This window comes from Gasterosteus aculeatus, chromosome 18 (assembly GCF_964276395.1).
Source record: "Gasterosteus aculeatus chromosome 18, fGasAcu3.hap1.1, whole genome shotgun sequence".
Classification (NCBI taxonomy): Eukaryota; Metazoa; Chordata; class Actinopteri; order Perciformes; family Gasterosteidae; genus Gasterosteus; species Gasterosteus aculeatus.
The window spans coordinates 10406569-10425792 of NC_135706.1; the positions used below are offsets into that span (position 1 = coordinate 10406569).

The 19224-nt window shown below is 43.5% G+C and overlaps 1 protein-coding gene and 1 long non-coding RNA gene across 2 annotated transcripts in view; one reads left to right on the plus strand and one right to left on the minus strand.

The window, feature by feature from the left end:
• The first annotated feature begins 3674 nt into the window (after positions 1 to 3674).
• The window catches only part of kcnk3a (potassium channel, subfamily K, member 3a), a 24393-nt gene continuing 8843 nt past the window's right edge, over positions 3675 to 19224 (plus strand). Inside the window, exon 1 of the mRNA XM_040161266.2 lies at positions 3675 to 4095. Within this exon, the coding sequence (XP_040017200.1) occupies positions 3813 to 4095 (283 nt within the window). The 5' untranslated portion in view covers positions 3675 to 3812. The remainder of the gene's footprint in view (positions 4096 to 19224) is intronic.
• Positions 14079 to 15849, minus strand: LOC144389367 (uncharacterized). Its single transcript, XR_013453361.1, has 2 exons — positions 14367 to 15849; positions 14079 to 14228 (listed from the first exon to the last, which is right to left on the minus strand). It is a non-coding gene; the product is annotated as an uncharacterized LOC144389367 (long non-coding RNA).

Here is a 19224-nt window from a genome sequence, read left to right on the forward strand (position 1 = left end):
GGAGAGAATTCTAGTACTTTATTCCTGCTAATGATGCTGTGAATACGCTGAGGCGGCGTTTGACCGTTAAAAAAAGAACAAGCTGCGCATTTTGCCAAAGTTGCTTATTTATGACTGAAAAGTTTTTCTTGTTTCTCTGTTTAATTGGAATGTGAGTAGCGGCGAAATAAGATTTCGCTTGGTGTTTGTATCCTTATATTCATATTATAAGAACAAAGTGTCCATCCATCTATCTGTCTATTGATCCGTCCATGTGAGTCACTATGCACAGGCTATTTGCTGAAGTAAGCATGCTAACAGGCGCACAGTTACCTAATAATCATTGTGTAGGAGTTAATAATCAGCACTGTAATTGGCATTGTCAATAATTTCATAAAAATGCATAATGAGGAACGCCAAGTTGTTGTCTTTCTTTACACCCACATCAGTAATTTGCCCGTGATTTATAAACGTGTCCCTCGTGGGGTTTTTTGTTGGTCTATGCGTGACCTCTCTGACTTTAGGTCAAATGAAGGCCACTCTGTCAACGTTGATTGCGGCCGTATGGGCATGAAAGCCGGTGACAGGACGGCCAATCACTGCTGCTGTATTCATATGGCGAGACAGGCGTTATGTAACATCACAACAGACATGTGACAGCGTTCATTAGAGAGGATGCTGTTATTAACGGCAGCAGGGGCGACGTGGACTGAGATGAAAGGTCCCGAGCAGAAGTGTAGAACTGTGTGAAACAAATGTTTCCTTGGAGCAGCAGCGGAGGATCCAAAAAAATTCAAGCGGCGATGATTTTGATTCCCAATCGTGTCGGATTTTCTCTCCTTCTGTTTGTTAACTGTTGTTAAATTGCTTGTTTGCTGTAACTGTTTGGATTGCAAGTGTACATTTCCTCTTTTGCTTACAAAGCTTTACTCAGAAAGTGGCCGTTGATTTCTCTACATTTTTCAAATTCGAAAAAAACAGCATTTATTTAATTGAAAAAACATTATATTAACATATTTCTTGCTGGGACTGTGACACTAGGATGTTATCCATCCACAGTTTGACTGGTCAATCATTTCCCTAATTTGGCAGGAAAGTCTCTGTAACCTCTCAGGTACAGATAATCAATACTCAAATCTGCAATTTGATGCATAATGATTTTAGGTTTGAGGCTAGAACTCTTTCCCCGTAGCATCTACATGGCAGTACGTTACTGTCTGCAGCAGCAGGTTCATCACACTCACTGGGGGGGGGAAGCAACGGAAGAATCACCACTAACTGGAGGGAAAGTTTGGAATAACTATCAAACGACAGCAGGAGCAGCAGCAAAAAAAAAAAGTGAAAATTAAAGACTTGAATAGAATGTCAGCGGGATTCTGGAGGCCACGTTGAACCCGGTGTGATGAAGTGTGGGGGGCTGAAGGTCACTCTCGGGACGCACGGGGCTGGAGACCGGCTGGGGGTGGAGAAGCGGACTTGCCTTAATGATGTCCTCTTGTTACGGCGTTATGCAATGTGCTCTCCAGCAAGGTTTAGTCGGCCCTAAACGCCGCGGGACCTGCCAACAACGCGAAACGTGACGTGGAACTGTGTGCGAGTGTGTGCACTTTGTACATGTGCCCGTGTGTACGTATACATACTGTGTTTGTTTGAGTTACTTTCACGTGGATGTCTATGGATTCTACTTTCAATTTTCTATACAGGAAAGTGAGCTGGCGATCAGTAAACAGGACATTCGCGACAGGGCCGATCAATTCTACCTGAAAGGTGATGAATTATTGAAAACAGCTTTGTTTTTGTGCACGGCGTGTTGTCCCTTTTTCTTCCAGCTCACTTAGTGACATATTGTGCTCAGTGACCTGTCAGTATCCATTGCTTCTTTCTTCCCGTTACCCCTCACTGTCTTTGCGCATCACAGAGGACACATTTCACGAGAGTTGCGTCATAAAACCGGATGCTTGTTCACATGAGAGTCGATGAGTCACGGCAAAGATCACAGTTTAGAGATGCATAACCGATACGCAACGACACTTATCGTGTCTGCTGGCTTTTCCTGTCTTCTTGACTCATCTCGTCTCAAGTCTCAAATAATGAGTACAAAGGCATTTTAACAGGTAAATACAACTTTGTGTTTTGTTATTCACTGAAAACAACCACAGAGAATAAAACAACAGTAGTATCAATATCTAATTAGATATTAGCTATTGGGACCTTTAGTTATGCCCGGCTGTGGGTTTTTTTTTTTTCGATCCGACCATCCATCAGTTTCAAAGTGCACCACAGCTTTGGGTTCAGTGCAAGTGCCCTTTTTACCTTCCAAAGAGCGTTTTATGAAAGGCCACATTTTTTTTATCAAAGCGTCACGGATCAATTGATGTATTGGTCTGGCCGAGGCACGCAGCACTCCCCGCTAGTGAAGGTGGGATTTGTGCGAGCTCAGTCACAGTTGACTTGACTGACCGTGTTATTGAAGCCGGAGCTATTTCGGGTCTCACGGTGTGCAGCGATGGGAAAGATTGGTCAGGATCAATCAGTCAAAGATAGAGCAGGTGAGGTGCGGCGATGTCATCGCCTGTCACTGGGCAATACGGCACAACTGGGGTGATGGATTGGTTTTAGGCAGTAAGCCAGTGTGTATTGCTAGATTTTTTTCTGAAAAAGTAGCAAATAAAACATGTTGCTGCTGGTGAAAAGACCTACTTTAAGTTTCATTAAAGCAAAGCTAGGGGAACTAGAAAGTATTTACGGTTTAAGGTCTTGAAATTTGACCCTGGTCAAAGTTTGGCTTGACATTTTGTGTGTCTGCGTCAAACATCATAAAAAGAGGTTTTTCTTTAGACTTAGACCCACATTCCATATCCAGCCCACACATAGAGCACAGATGAGCATACACTATGTGTCCTTCAGGTTTAAAACATTGCTTTGATGCAGAGGTGAACAATAAGTTCAGAGAGCAGTTATTGAGAGTGTAGCTTAAGTTCTGAATAAAGTGAGTCATGCTGAGAGCATCCCTCGTAGATGGAGAAGTTTCTATTTTATTATTTAGTGCATGTGAGTGAATACCGGGGCTTTTTACCACCAGCTGTTCTGCTCAAATATTGTGACATCACTCAGTGATGGACGTGATTTTACTTCAAAAAGCAATCAAGTTAATGCCGTGGCCTCTACGAAGGGACCCCCTGCCATGTGATGCACGGGGTGACAGTTATCATACGGATAAGCCTCTTTTCACAGAATAAATATGTAAATATGCTCTGCATCCCTCAAGGGAGAACCTTAAAAAATTGGGTAATACAGGAATCAAAAAGGACATATGACAATGGAAAAAACCCTGAATCCTCACATTTTAGTGTTTGACATGACACATGAGTTGATTCATTGACGTTTGATGATACACACAAGCAGTCAAGGGGTAATAAAAGGGAATTATGATTATTGATTAAGCAAAGATAATTAGCAAAAATAACAGCTTAATGGCATCACTTATTTGTTGATGGGTTAAGGAGTCATCATGTGTTAAAAGATGACAAAAGAGCAGAAATACCTGATTAAATGTTCTTCCAGTGAGTATTCCTTTACCACGAGGGTTCACACGGTGTCTTCTCCCAGCGGGGGGGGCACACAGGGACGTGGTGACGTAACGGGAGGGGAGGAGGGAGGAGGGGGGGGAGGGGCGTGGTGCTGAACGAACAGCTCCCCGGTCTCATAAAGTAATCAGAGGGGCTCGTGAGCTCCGTCAGTGGAGCGTCCAGCCATGAGCCCGCCGAGCTCCCCGTCCTCCAGACCCGCGCCGACAGCCCGCCCGTCGCCCTGACGCGCACCGCGGCACCGCCATGAAGAGGCAAAACGTGAGGACCCTCGCCCTCATCGTCTGCACCTTCACCTACCTGATCGTCGGCGCCGCGATCTTCGACGCGCTGGAATCCCGCAAGGAGACGAGCGAGAGGGGAGACCTGGACCTGCGCAAGGAGAAGCTGCTCAAGACCTTCAACCTGTCCACGGAGGACTTCGACAACCTGGAGGAGGTGGTGCTGGAGCTGAAGCCGCACAAAGCCGGCGTGCAGTGGAAGTTCGCCGGCTCCTTTTACTTCGCCATCACCGTGATCACCACAATAGGTGAGGACACTCGGTGAAGTTCATGTACCGGGTGGAGCATCGGTGGTTGGTTCGGTTTGAGTCGGAGCCCACGTGCCATCAGCTGCACGGGACACCGAGCATATTTAACATTCATACGTATTATTGCATTTCTATGGGTAGATTGAGGATATTTGTAAAGTTAAAAAAAAGTAACACTGTAATGTAAAATACTCCATTTCCAATTTAAACCCTGCATTGAAAGACAATTGATCAGAAATAGACGTGCACATAATGCCAGCAGTGAGTGTTATTTGGATTATTTATTATAGCCTATATCGTTTCAATAGTACATTTGTTGGTGTGCTTTTGTTGTTGTTTGTAAAATCTGAACTGTCTGTCTGACAAATGTTTCAAAATGTAGAGAAAAAATATAACACATTAAAAATATATACTTAAACAAAGGGAACATGCAAGTGATACTTAATGTTATGTTCTCTCATGCTTGTAGAGAGGAAATACCATAAAATAACATTTTATTCATAAATTCAACAGGTGCACTTTATATCCTCTATACAATATGATATATACCATAAACGATAAGTCTAATCAGACCGCATTCAAACTTCTATACTTGCAGGGTCCCTATCTGGTTAGAATAGCCACAGCAAATATGTTAAAAATACCATAAATATAATTTTAATATTCAGTTTTAAAACCCTTTGCAGTGTTAACATGGTGATATGACACCTTTGTTTAAATTGAAGCCAGACAAACAAGCTGCTTGCCTTTTATACCTCAGCATTTTATAGAAATGTAGTTTTCAAATGGCTCGCATCAAAGTCAGAATTGTAGCAGCAAAGTCGAGTACTCGTAAGGACATGCTTCTCTCCAAACGTTGTACTGTTCGTTACTCAAGGTTGTTTTTGGAGGCGCTCAGGGAAGCTAAGTAATGAGACATTGATTTGCCTCTTCTCTTTCGCGCTTACTCATTATTTCTGCCCCAAAAGCTTCTGCCGCACCCCGAGGCTCCCAGCTCTTTACTCTATTTCTCACACCGCCTTCCATCTTTGTTATTTCACTCCAACCTCTGCTCTTTGCATAACTGTAGCCACAACTCCAGGCTGGATTTAGTCAGACGTGTTAAATATTGGAAGATGAGAGCAAGCAAAAAGAGAAATTCACACTGTTTACCTCTGTCTGGTCATTTATTGTTTTTAAAGTTTCCACTTTTAAAGCATATTATTCGTAAGGTCAAGATTCAATCAGGTGTTTTCACCCTTATTAAGGAACACATTGTCCTTTTCCTCTCTTGTATCCTCCGTTATCGCCTCTGAGCCTTCCACTTGTGTTTTAGTGGCCAGTTGAGAGTTGTCAGTGGTGACCTTTGACTTGTAACCCTATCGGATGGAGGCGACTAATTGTTCACTAACCCGAGCCCGGGTGTTTGTACCGGCGCTCTGTGATTGTGAGCCCGGAGGCCACTCCTAACACAGTGATTGGCGTTTCGGGCCCGCCATTACGTATTAATGACAACACCAGAGCCCTCGCTGTTCCGCTGTCCTCCCGGCACACAACGTTAACACTTCAGATACTGTGGTCCACACTCAATGTACATGCAACGCCGCTCCTCAAGGTCGGCCACGGGGGCCCGTAGAGGACGGGTGACACGCTGTCTTACAAACAAGACCTGGCTCACGTCTTGTTTGCGTTGCGGGACGTCCTGTATGACATCTGACGAGGGCGGGATCGTGTTTTTTTCTCTTCACGTTGACATACTGTAGATGTCATTTTAGGTAAAACAATATCATGTGACAGCCTGTGTACTCAACCTTATGTAAATATAATTACACACACACACACACACACACACAAAGCTAATGTTTTTCACCTACCTCTGGTAGTATGAAAACATGCAGAAAGTTATGAACGGTGAAATTTATTTGACCACCACCAATTCCATGGAGGGGAACAGAATTCTGACATTGAATAATTACAACCCGTAACGTGATCTCTGCAGAAACCAACCACCCAACAACAGATTTGATTGGAAAAACGTACCTGCGAAGGTTTAGTTCTTTAGTTCTTGTTTCCTTCCACAACCGTCCCCTACTGTACCTTGTTATGGCGTATTTGATTGCAAATTGTCCATTTTTTATGCTTTTGTGTTTTTTAACTCATGTTGACACAGTTCTGTTCACTTATTTTCCAAGTTAAAAGGATAATCGCACACATTTACATTTAAAAACATCTTAGTTACCTACATGTGTCAAGCCACACAGCTTTTTAATTTTCTCTGCAATCTGCAATTTCTACCAAATTCAATGGAAGGGGACTGAATGTTCTTTCTGGAAAAGTTTGGCAGGATTACTTTATACAATCTAGTTCTTTCTAGTTGTGGAGAATAAATCTGGCAAAATATTCCTCTTTGACTCATGACCTAACGGCTGGTATCTAATCTCTTGAAGTCATTATCCTTCCTCGTTGGCTCATAAACAAAACCTTATTTCAAAGTCACCATATGGTTGTGGTTAGAAAAAAAAAAATCCCTCCTGCATTTTGTGAATCACCTCGTCCAAAGATCAATTGGCATCATTGCAGATTCGGTAGACATGACCTCAGTGTTTTCCATAGAAGAGCTCATCGTCTACAGCCTGTGACACTTCCTAATTGCAGGACCTGAGTATAAATGCATTCAGGCACGCGATCCATACGAGGTGCTATAACCCCGACGTAGCGTGTTAAAGCCCTGCACTCTGAGGAGGAAATCCGCATGTTGCTTTGCAGACAACAGTCCTCCAACCCTTTTTTCAAGAGGGTCTTGGATGAGAGCGCCGAAGCCCTTCCAGCCCTGGTTTAGTCGCTCCGTCAGCAGCAGCGCATCGGTTGCTGATGTGCTGGAAAGCCACCAAATGTGGAAGCACATTAGTGTGTGTGAATGTGCAGCGGGCTGTCGTTGGAAAAAAAAAAAAAGATCCTCTCTGGGTTCAGCGCATCTAACTTTTCTACACGCGGACATGCAATGAATAAAATACATGGTCCTTTTTTTCCTATTTTCACATTGACTCGTTGACTCGCCACCAGACGTGTGAATCATTTACTGCCATTGAATAATTAGAGGTCGGGATCCTGAATTTTTAATGGTAATTAGTTACATTTGTATCATCATTATTCAGTCAGCTTAAGTGAGTGGTTGAGGGCACAAAAAATATTCATCTTGCCAGCTGCATTCCACAAGGACTCCCACCGTCACGAGGCAGAGAGACGCATGGGGGGGGTACTTCAGCTCTTCAGGTGACAATACAAATAAACATACAGCTGCCCGAAGGCTGTAAACGTGCTTTCATCAGCACACCCAACAGAAGGAGGATCTTTCTGAGACGCTGCTCGTCTGTCCGCAATCGACGTGGATTGGAGCCAAAGGTTTTCCCCAAATACAAAATCACTTGCGACCCTCTGACCTTTTCTCTGGTGCCACCATGGGGTTCACATTTGTGGCTCAGAGAGGAGTGTCTTATGACCAAAGCGATTCATGGAACGTCTTTAACATCAGCAGTCTTCACCGGTCTTTTCATTATTTTCGTGTGCATTTTGTATTTTGTAAGTATTGCAGTAGAAATGCTGAAAGCTTGATGCGTTTGGCTGAAGGGGATTAAGGGAACGCCTTTCCTGAATAGTCTTTGAGGTAGTGAACTCATGCGACGGATCAGCTGCTTCTTCTCGTATTCTCATAAAGAAACAAATGCTTGTCTTCGTCTCGATTGAATGAAATTTGGCCAACGGCTGACAGGAAAGCACTGAAACGAATTGGAACGAATTCCTGAGGACCCTTTCGTCTTATTGCTCTCGTCAGCCAACTTGTTTTGTTTCCTGAAGGCAATTATTCTCTATGTCGACGTGACTGGTCCACAGCGACAACTTCTGAGCAACCGTTGCTGTAGCCGATATTCACACTTGCACTGAAATTAGATATTTTTAGAGGTAATTAAAAATTTGCTTTGAGCATTGATTTGAAATGCAGGAATTGCCAAAAATATGAAATACAATCTGTAATGTGGCAATAACATCTTTTGGCCAAAGAAAAGAAAAATCTTTGTTTATTCATTTGGTGTGCACGTTAGCAACATGCCAATTAAGAAAGAACAGCGTCATTGAGTCGGTGCTGCCTCAAGCTGACGGGATGACTCATGTTTGACTGACTCTTTGTGTGATTTGAGAGTTTGTGTCACTAAGGTTACAAGAAGACCTCGAGTTAAAAATAAAGGCAGCTATTAGTGTGCAGCCGAGTTGGGCTGAAACTAAGTTCACGCGCTTGTGGAAACTCTGGAATTGGAATCTTCTGTAGTAACAACGTTCGTCCCGTGTGTGATCGAGGTGAGATGTGTCACGTTGTGTCAACACGACAAACAGCGTAATACATCACATGACCAGAACATCTTTGTTTGCACGTAGAAAAGGGAAAAAAAGAATTGTTTGAATACGCCATCGATGTTTTGTGGGAATATGTAAGCGGGGTATGTGGATTCAACCGTAACTAACAAAGGACTCCACTGGATATTGCCGGCTTTAGGGGCGACAAACAAAAGCTTTGTGCCACCTGATCCGGTCCGGAGGGCCAACTCACAAGATGTAAAATGCTGAAACTCTGTCTTTGACTTTCACATGTGGGTATGTCAATTTAATTATAATTGAGAAAACATATTGAAGATAACTGAATGAAGTTAAGAAGAAGAAAATATATTAAATAAAATAAAATCTTAATAAGGGACTTTCAACATTTTTGCAAAATGCACATAAAATGTTCCCACATTAACTTATTGTTCCACGCAGAATGACATGCTGACCCGTCCGTCCACACACACATTCACCGACCTCCTTTTATGGACTGAAGCTGAGAATTCCCACTGTGGAGAAGGACCCTGATTGATTTTCCATCGGCGTTGTTTCCATGGAGGCGGCACGACATTCCGTGCCGCCTCCGCACAATTGGCTGTTAACACGTCGCGGCCAGTTCACGTATCTCGGTGAGATCCGATTGGACTGATCCGATGCCCGTCCTCTCCCCATTTACTGGTTGAGGCTCACCAACCGGCCAAGATCCTTCACTGCTGTACCGGGGTTCTTTTTTTATTAACACCTGGAATCTGAAGAGAATTATGAAGGAGCTGAATGCAACTTTTAACTTTTGTGGATTTGTTCAACTTGGCTCACAAAGGCCTCTGAGTGTACAAAGCGCACCAAAATGAGCTGCCAACTTAAATGAAGACGGCGCCGCTCCAGCAAAGTGTATTCTAATGGGATCTTTGTTTTCGTTATCGTGTTTAATGTGACGGAGTCGTTCAATACGATGAATATTACAGAGCTACCAGGGGAAACGCAGCGACACCTCCATCGGTTTATAATTACACTCAATGCAAACAAATCCCCGTGTGAGATAGTGTTTAATGGATTGCATGTTATTTCCAGCGCTTGCAACATTCAGTCTCTTTGATTAAAAAACAAAATCAATATTGCTCGGGTTTGAGCATCAAAGGCAGAAGTTTCCCTGAGAAATAAGTCCAAAGTGCGCGCTCACGGAGAGCACTCACTCCTTCCTGCTCCCGATCTGAAAGGAGTAACGTCTGAGAAAGTCGACAGAAGTGACTCTCGTTGCCGCTGCTGCTCCGTTCACACGACCAGCCAATGTTTACCTATTGTGCGTCTGCTTAGTACTCCGCTGCCTCAATGGAAAGTTGAACGCTTGCCCGACTCACTAAACAAAACACGACTTTGTATTTGTTAGACTTCAGTTGGGGGCCGACTGGAGTTTAACCAAATAAAATATTACACAGTAGTGAGATCTGAAGACTCCCTCACTTGAAGTTTCCTACTGATTGTCTTACAAATAATAAATATACAAAGGGTGACATGTGCAATCTCTGCTCTAATGTGGCAAACTTACTACTGAGAAGTTTATTTAGTCAGAAAAGAGAACCTCGTCGTCTATTTTTCTCTATTACCTTATAATCTCACATCCTGGAACATCTAACGATGTGGATCTCTACAGACCAGAGCTTTTAGCATCGACTGGACACAGTCGCTCAATCCATGTCCTAATTATCCCAGTTGGAAATCTGAGATATATCCCTCATGTTCTGTTCTGAGCGCAGACTCATTTCTTTCGTACTGATGTGTGAGTCTTTAGAAATGTATCACAAAACTGCAGTTACAGTATTTTTTTAAACAATTGGACAAAATGAAAGCCCAGTAAAAAGGCAGCTTTTTGTTTTGGGACTATTTTTAGCAGCAGATTTAGACACATTTGGCGCTCAGCTGAGCAATTTGCATCAGCAGGATGCTGAGTGATCAACTCAAATTAAAGTAGAGTGCACAGGAAAGTCACTCATGTTTAATTTAGGATCATATGCTGATGTTATTCTATGGCCTCTATTTGTGTGCGTGATATATCATTTTTTTTCCATGATCCCGATTGAACGCAAAGGAAAATGTGTTGCAGTGCAGTGCGAGGCCGACTGGCTGTTAAAGTCTCTCTTGATTTAGTCTGTGTCATAGTGTTCCTTCTCTTGACCTGAAAAGGAAAGGTATTAGAAGCTCGTTCACTTCCAGGAACAATGCTGGGAACAACTTATTTTACGCCACCAAGAGAGAGAGAGAGAGAGAGAGAGAGAGAGAGAGAGAGACGAAGGTTCAGAGTCTAAACAAACCTTTAAGTTAGTTTTGCATGCTGGGACGGTTTTCCACCGAAATGGCTCGCTTCTCGTTTAATTGAGCAGCCTGAGTCACTTAAGCCCTTCTTTTCTTTTAATGAAGTCTGTTTAATCCACTATTCCGTGTTGATTTGACCCCCAAACCAACAAACACAAATAACTCAGTGTAAACTAAGGGGGGAGGTGGGGGTGGGGCTTAAGTAATAACACCTCCTTAAAATAAAATGAAATAACTAGCCACTGCTGCTATAAAAACACATTCCAAATCCAGTCACACAACCAGCAGCAGATAAATTCTCCCTGAGGAACCCACAATGTCATGAAGCACAGCTCTCGCACACATTGGCCTCAGACAGGAGGGTGGTTTATTCCAGTTTTTGACTGTGTGCCCAAAGCGGCGAGCTGTCTCCCTCCCCAGCACACAGAGCCTCGGTGGCCTGTTCTGCCTCACGACGCAGATGAGCCAAAAGAAAAATCTTTCCACGTCAAACATGGAAAGCGTCTAAACACTGAGGGGAGAGGCGAGGAGTTTATTGCCGCATGTTTATGGTTCACGCGCAAAACGGAGCGCTTTCATTGCCGTTCTTATCACCACAACCTGAAGTGCAATGATTTGGTCAGACAGCGCTAAGCCACAATGAATTGTCTGTCATATATATATATATATATATATATATATATATATATATTTTTATATATATATATATATACTGTCTCTCGGGGGATTTTTTTTCCAATTTGTTTCCAGCATCTGCTTAATCTCTCAACCAGCCAACCTGGATGAAGTGCACTGTCACACACTGGGGCCTAATGATAATAACAATAACACTGATAGGTGAGTTGTGTTTATCCCCGAGGGCGGCAATCGGAGCGGAAGCTTATGAGTTCACATTTAATAGCTGTACGAAAAGAAGGGGAAAAAAAAAACGCAAGCACCCGGTGACAACCCCGGGCTGAGACGACCGGCTGCTAACCTATTTTCTGTGCTATAATCCTGATTCTCATTCACACGCTGGTTGTGTGCTAGCATTCATGTGTTTATTGGTCATTTGCTCCAGTTGGTATTGAAGTCGTATGTGATTGTTAATAATATTATAAGAAATTCATCTAGAAGGTTTAACTATTGCAAGGTAAACAGTAGACATCCAGCAAGTCCACCAAGGTTTGGTTGGTCATTTTTCAGACCAACCAGTGAAGCAATGGTGGGAAAGAAAACGTGCGGCTGCGTTACTGCGTCTCCTCTCTGTGGAAGAAGGCCGGCTCCTCTTCACCTCGGCTTTCAGCGTGGCCAATCAGAACATCCACAACGGTGTTTGCCTTTCTGCTGTGGTTGGATAACGCGCGTCATGAACCAGACCCGAACACGAAGGGCGTGGAGGCCGGAGGGGGGGTTGGTGCATTGGAGTTGCACGCAGTGGGCTGAAATTGCATCATGGTCATCTTTAAACAGGATTACGCTTCAAACTAAGTATGAACTCCTCTTGGATAACAGTTTTAAAACCAATGTTGCTCACAAAAAAAGAACACTTGGTAAGACAAAAAAATGACTAATAAAAATGAAAACCGTGGTTTCTTTCGGGACACCAGCAGCGCTTTTTATAATGAAAACTGTTAAAGATATTTCAATTTGCTCATGCTCAATTGACAGTAACCTTGTCTCAACCTCTCACTGTTGAGTAATCCAAATACAAAGCAAGACGCTTTTGAATTCCTCCTTTGTTGTTTGAACAAAGACACATTTACTATACTGCAGCTTGCCAGTAACCCTACCGGCGATCATTGCAGCATTAAAGAGTAATGACATTCATGGCATTTGGTTACTGCACCCCGTGTTACCAAACTGTAAATGCACTCTGGTTTTAAAACGGAGAGAAGCCCACGTATGAAATGTAACCGACTGAAGTCTTGACTGCACGCGATCGTGTTTCTGCCTCATAAAAAAGGAAAAAAGCAAACGATAAAGGGCTGTGTGCTGCAGCACTGTCGCTTTTTTAAAATCATTGTAATTGTGTCATGATCTGATGAATCATTGGGACAGTCCGGCTGTTTGGGCCACCTAATTAACAACAGACTGGAACATCGAGAGGAGTGACATTTGCGTGCCCTTGTTATCGTGGTTTCATCCTCCAGACGGTCTGAGTTTGCCTCACAAGAAATATCAGCAAATCACTGCAAGTCAAGACACCTTTTGAAGCAAAAGAAGCCGATTTCAATAATTTCCTGAAAAGCACAAGAATCGTGGTCATGAATGTTACTCGATCCGCTCGGTGTTTTAGTGAAATAAATTAAAATAACAGCGCCCCCCCTCGCCTCCCTCCTCCAAGTAGGTTAGAACAAATGCAAGGGGCAGAAGGTGAAGCTGCAGATGGAGCGAGGTGGAGCTGAAGCTGCCTGTCTGTCTGCTCGCGCCATACGGGGAGGCCTGAGGCGCCGCTTCCCTCCCTCAAGGTGACCAAGAGGCCCCACGCACAGTGAAAAGTCCACGGTCATTCAGTTTTGACGAAGTTGCAACGCTCCGCGTGGTTCGATTGGGAGTTTGTCCGCGCGTCCGTGATCATGTAAAATGAGGCGCTTACAAGAAACGGCAGCCGGGGCTTCAAGGTCAACGTCGACGAACAGTCACTCTCTGCTTCGAAGGAAGATTAAAACTTTGACCACACAAAAACTCTACGTGAGAGTCTTTGTCTCTTAACTCTGTAACACTTAAAGGTGTTGTGTAATTTCTGGCTTCCTCCTCCAAACAAGCAGCATTTCATCCCAATATTGTTGCCCGTAGAATGTACATTTCAGTACTTAGTTATGAAAAAGAGTGTGTGATAATATGCAAAACTCGACACACTGAAATAACATACCTCTGTCTCTGGCTCTGACATAATTACAACCGAGCACTTGCAGTGGACTGCAGTTTTACACAGTAAAATCGCCAGTGTTAATACAACACTTAAAGAGTCAATTTTAACACTACCTCAGTGAACATATGGTCCCTATCTACAGAGTGTTAAATGTACACTGAACACAGAGTTAAATTTCCAGAGTCAATTTTACTCTGGTAAGAGTTAAAATTTTACACTAGGTGCAGTGTAGTGTAATAATATTAACTCTAAGAAGTGTCAATCAAGTTTTACACTATGTAAGAAGTAACACCCATAGTGTTATTCACATGTAACACTAAAGAGTTATAAAAGAAATAACCTTTCCAGTGTTAAACCTACTTTACACTATGTTGATTATGAAATCACTCCAAAGAGTGTTGATTTTTAACCAACTCCTACCAGTGTTGCATATCTATGCAGGGGGAAAAACACACAGACAATTGTATCCATACTGTAATACATATTTATTCCAAGTAAACATGAAATATTGGCATCAAAAGTAAACCTAAAACATGTAAAGCTCACATCTTATCACAGTGGCAAAGATCTTGGTTGGTGCTGGATGACAGGAATGTTTTGATCAACATGATGGTATCTGCAAAGACAGCAAACTGAAATCAACATTATGATCTACAACCCCATACAAGCTGACAACCTGAAAATACCCTATTTCAGCTTTAAAAATCACAAACACAACTACATTTTCGGTCAAGTACATCAACTTATTACTTACCACCAGAGCACCACAGTACATTAAAGAACAATCTGAAAGAAAAAAGAAAATATACATATTAAGTAACTACGTAACTACGTAGACCCCTCCGCCGTAGCCTGACGTGCACCTCCGAAAAAATCTAACTGCGAGTCGAGTTGACGTGGACCGCAAGTGCTGTGATTGGTCCGCTCAGAACGTAATTTGCGGCAGTTGCTGACATTTGAAAGTATCGAAAGTGCACTTGCTCGTCCAGGTCCCTCAGTGGGTGAACCAGTGTTGTAAATTCACGTCTTCTCCGTAGCCTGCGCTTCAATATGAGATTCGGCTCACCAAGGATTCGGCACCCGCAGAAACACACAGCCACACCCGCCGCCGCCGTAACGTGGAAGCATAAATTAAGCAGCAGCTACAGCCAAAGACATAAAGAATAGACATCGACCGCTGCTGCCTAGTGGTGCTGACGGGCCGCGGGGCCGCCAGCTTGGACCGGTCACCCGCTCCACTCAGTGCCAGCTGGCGCAACGAAGTGTCAGCGCATCACTCGCTGAATACAAAAGCGGATGTTCACGGGATTTTGTAGGCATGACACCGAAAACATGATTCGGCGTATTTTAATATTCATAGTAGGCATAACAGTAATAATATTCTGGTATATAATATAATAAAAAATATTTGTTTGCGCCTCAGCAGCCAATGCAGCGTCTACTATTTATATATCTATGGCTACAGCAGCAGCTAACGTGAACCGAGCCTCTCGGAGCCGCGGCACGTCCGCATGTCCGCGACATGTCCCGCTATGCTCGACCAAATTGTGACGCTAAAGCGATTTGCTCCGGCTCAAATAGAAATAATAAATATGACTGCTTCAACAATTTTTTTCCTTCATTTTACTGAAATAAATGTGCAAGCATGACACATAACACACCAGGACAGCTCGTCCTCGCTGACATTAACGTTACCTCGTGTCGTTTTTGTTCAGTTTGGTGTTGCGAGTTCAGACATGTTGCTGTCTGAACAACATTTAAGCTAACCGCCGACCCGATATCAGGTTAGCCATTTGAAAATTCGGTATTTGAAGACACGTACCCAACATTGACTAGTGTGGTGAATGAATACGTCCCTTTATTCTTATAGAGATTCTACTGGAATGAAAAAAAACAACGGGAATAGTTTATAGTAGAAAGACTTACCACAGTATTTCGATGCGAGGAAGATGGCGATGCCAGAATCCACATTCTCAGTTTGACCGGGAAAGTTGGTGGGCGGGGCTCTCCAGAGTATTCTTTGTGATACTCTGGAAGGTATCTTGCTCTAATCAGTGTTGAATCAGGGCCTGAGAGAGTCAATAACACTGACAGAGTAAAACCTCTGTTAACTCCGATTATTTTCACCAACACTGGAAGTTTTCTGGTTCAATTTTACTCTGTCCATTGTTGGAAGAACTCCGGAAGAATTAAAATAGTTTGACACTGCCTTTTTGACACTGGCAAATTTACTGTGTACAACCGAGCGCACACGTTACGTTGGGTTCAGTACAAAGGAGGGTTCAGCCGTGTGGTTGGGGGTGGGCGGGGGCGTTCATGTAACACGTTAGTAGGATCCATTACTCGATTCAATGGCATCGGGTCAGTAAGTCAGGTGCCAGCAGTGGCCTCATGCGCGACGTGACATGTGATATCTGCACTATGTGGCATCCAGCAGGACAGCGATGGGTACTCGAGAGCCGCTGTGTTCCTTACGGGCGCACGCCGTGTGTGGAAAAGCACACATGACTTCCTCGTGTGTCTTTCTTTAGCGAGAGTTTAATTTAATTTAGAGCAGTTTTTATTATAAAAGGAGACCCAAAATAGATTCAAAAGGTTGATGTACGCCGGAGCTGGCATTCATTCATAAGGTCATTCTATGGTGGCGTCATGCTTCTCCATTTTACTGGAAGAAATTTCAATACTTTTTGATGTGGTCACTTATGGGTTGTAAATATGTCCCTTTTTATTGCAAACGTATCACGTAGGTGAAGATTTCCTCGATAAGGATTTCTGCTTCAATGCTTAATTGGGCAATTAATGAAAACCATGCAGACTGCAAGGAAAACCATCTGGACCACAAACAAGGGCTGAAACAACATGCCTGCCGCCAAAAACATCAGATCTCAGCATTTCGAATGGTTGTTTTAGGACTACATCTCTACCATTGATTCATTTCACTGTAATACAAGTGGTACTTTTCTTCTGACGAAATGCTTGCACACATATTAAATGTTAGAATTATGGTTTTCATTTCGCTCCTGCTGATGTTTTATTGACTCAGTTATGAGTTTGGCTACTTGAACATTTTTTGGCCTGTCAGCGATTTCTTTTAGAAAGCAGAAAATACCTTCATCCAACACAAAGTTAATCCAGAGCGCTGGGCTGTTCTCCCCGCCGGTGTGGGTGGGACTTTTTTGACTTTGTGTCACTGAATTTGTAATGAAATGAAAAATAAGTCAGTTCTCTTTGACGGACAAAGGACTGTTTAATAACCCTCAAACGTCGGCATTGCACCGTTATTTAATAAACGGGCTGATAGTCCAGCTACTCTCGCTATCTTCTAGTCATAAAACAACAATATAAGAACGACAAGGACACCCTTTAATATTTACTTTGTGGTAACCGGCACTGATGCTTATCGTTGTGCTCGTGCGCGTTCCTCTCAAGTTTATTTTCTCCATATTCTCTTCGTTTGATGCTGTGTAAACTGATCGGTGTGTGTTATGTGTTTCCTCCCCTTTAGCCAACACATGTCAGTATCAGGGCAGCATCTGTTCCCTGAGAGCAGCTGAACAAGCTGAACTGGGGCCCACAGCGTATCAGAGGAGTCAGGTGTCAGCGGCAGGTGACAATGCTGCCGAGGCTGCAAAGACAGAGCAGACATCTCTTTCAGGCCGAGGAGTAGACAGAGGAATAGAAACGTGGGTGAGGGATAGAGAAGAAGAAGAAACGACAGAGCAAGCAAAACAAGCAGCAGTCTATTTAAAAAAAAAAAAAAACGGCATTCAACTGAATTAAACAGTGTGGGGCTGCGGTGCAAATGACCAGAAATCACAAAGCAGGCGTGAAATAAGCGTGTAAAACCACGGCGGCTTTTCACTTACGCTTTTTGTTTTTTAATGACACCAAGCTGGGCTATTTCCACCCCCCCCCACCACCCCCCGCGTGCCGTTTTTAAACGCCGCGTGGCGGCGAACCCCTCCAGCGCGTCCGGGAACAACAACCAAAACGTCTTGTTTATGCTCTCCGGTGTCAGCTGTCTCTTCGCCGTCTCGCGCGTGCAAAAACAAAGCCCTCGTTTGGAGTGCGGATGGACCGGAGGCTGTTAACAGCGTGTGCGTGAGACACTCTTGGCTTCAGTTCCTGGCCTCCATGCAAGCCGCCGTCTCCGCTGCTTTTATAAACGCGCATAAAAAATGACCCTGATCATCGGCAGCAGCGACATCTGTGACGAATTATGCCCACCGTCGTCTGGGCAAGTGCTGCCCGGAATGTCTTTGTCCGACGTGCTGTGACAGTCCCGTCGCGTCAACTCACGGCCCCCATTCGTTCACGCTGACTGATTTTAAACCGAACCATTACTTTCAATCAAATAACACGGTAGTATTGTTTAGCGACCGCCATCGGTGAGCCGCAGTGGAAGATCGTGTCCAGTAGCTTTAGCCTTTAACCTTTGGCCTTCCACTGTTTTCCCCACTACGCTTGACCATTTACACCATGTATCCAAACTCTATCCATCCGTCAGCTGACCGTAAAGCGGGGTATGTGTTAGGGGGTCGCTTCCTTGTGATTGACGAGTTGTTACCACCGCGGGGTGTTCTTCTCCTGACAGATTTACCTTTTCACAGTCTATTTTTAGTTCATAACAGTAAATTGTACCACTAAGGAAGCCTAGAAAATGTGGTCAAGGTCAAAATGTAGAATGTCGGTGCTTTGAAAAGGCCGCCAACAGGCCAATGGGTCCATTTGTTACTACGTCCAGGGGTTATATGCGGTCTATGTTACGTCCTAACCACCTGCCCACACACATCACACCGTTATGCTGTTATGTGGGTTATAGGCTTTTCCCATTCCAGCGCATTATTGTTCGTACGAACAATAATGCGTTCGTAGAGATTGAGAACAACCTGAACTAAATGGTTTATCCATTACTTTAAAATATGTATTTCAATTATGTACACGCGACCTTTAGCTGTCTATTCAAACCACTTAAGAATTACTATTTCAATTTCTCTGCTCTATTGCTAACTAACGTTGTAATTGCGGCCGTGTGTGGATGTGTAAAATTACACCATTGGTGGAGCCATTTTTGTCTAAATGGTAATTTTATCCTCCATTTGTTGGAAAAGTGGAGTTACTCCACAATCTCTCACATACATTCTGGGCGGAAATCCCTCCGCAAGCTCATTATGGAGTCGATCGTCAGATAATAGGGGCCCATCGGCTCTGCAATAATGTTGTTATTCTGTGAAATCTGCTTGTTGACTTCCTGTTATGATTCTTGGCAGTCAAAGGACAATTCGTGTTTCCCAATTCTTAGCTGTTTCAGACATTTTTCTTTTTTTCATCATTTCCAAGAAAGAGTTTCAGATTCCGGCGTTGTGTTACAGAACGTCTCACTTTCTCTCCTCGTGCCCACACAGGCACACTTTAAAGCAGATAGCCCGAATGGAGCACTTGAAACGGATACATCTGTCATTTGAGTTGACTTCTTAATAGCCTGGAAAGAAATTGGAGTTCCTACATTAGCGATGACTACAAATTAAAGACTTCCTATCGTCTAAATTAGGTTTTAAAGTTTTACATGTGCCTTCTATAATGGATGTTTTTATGGAGCACGAGTTATGTAT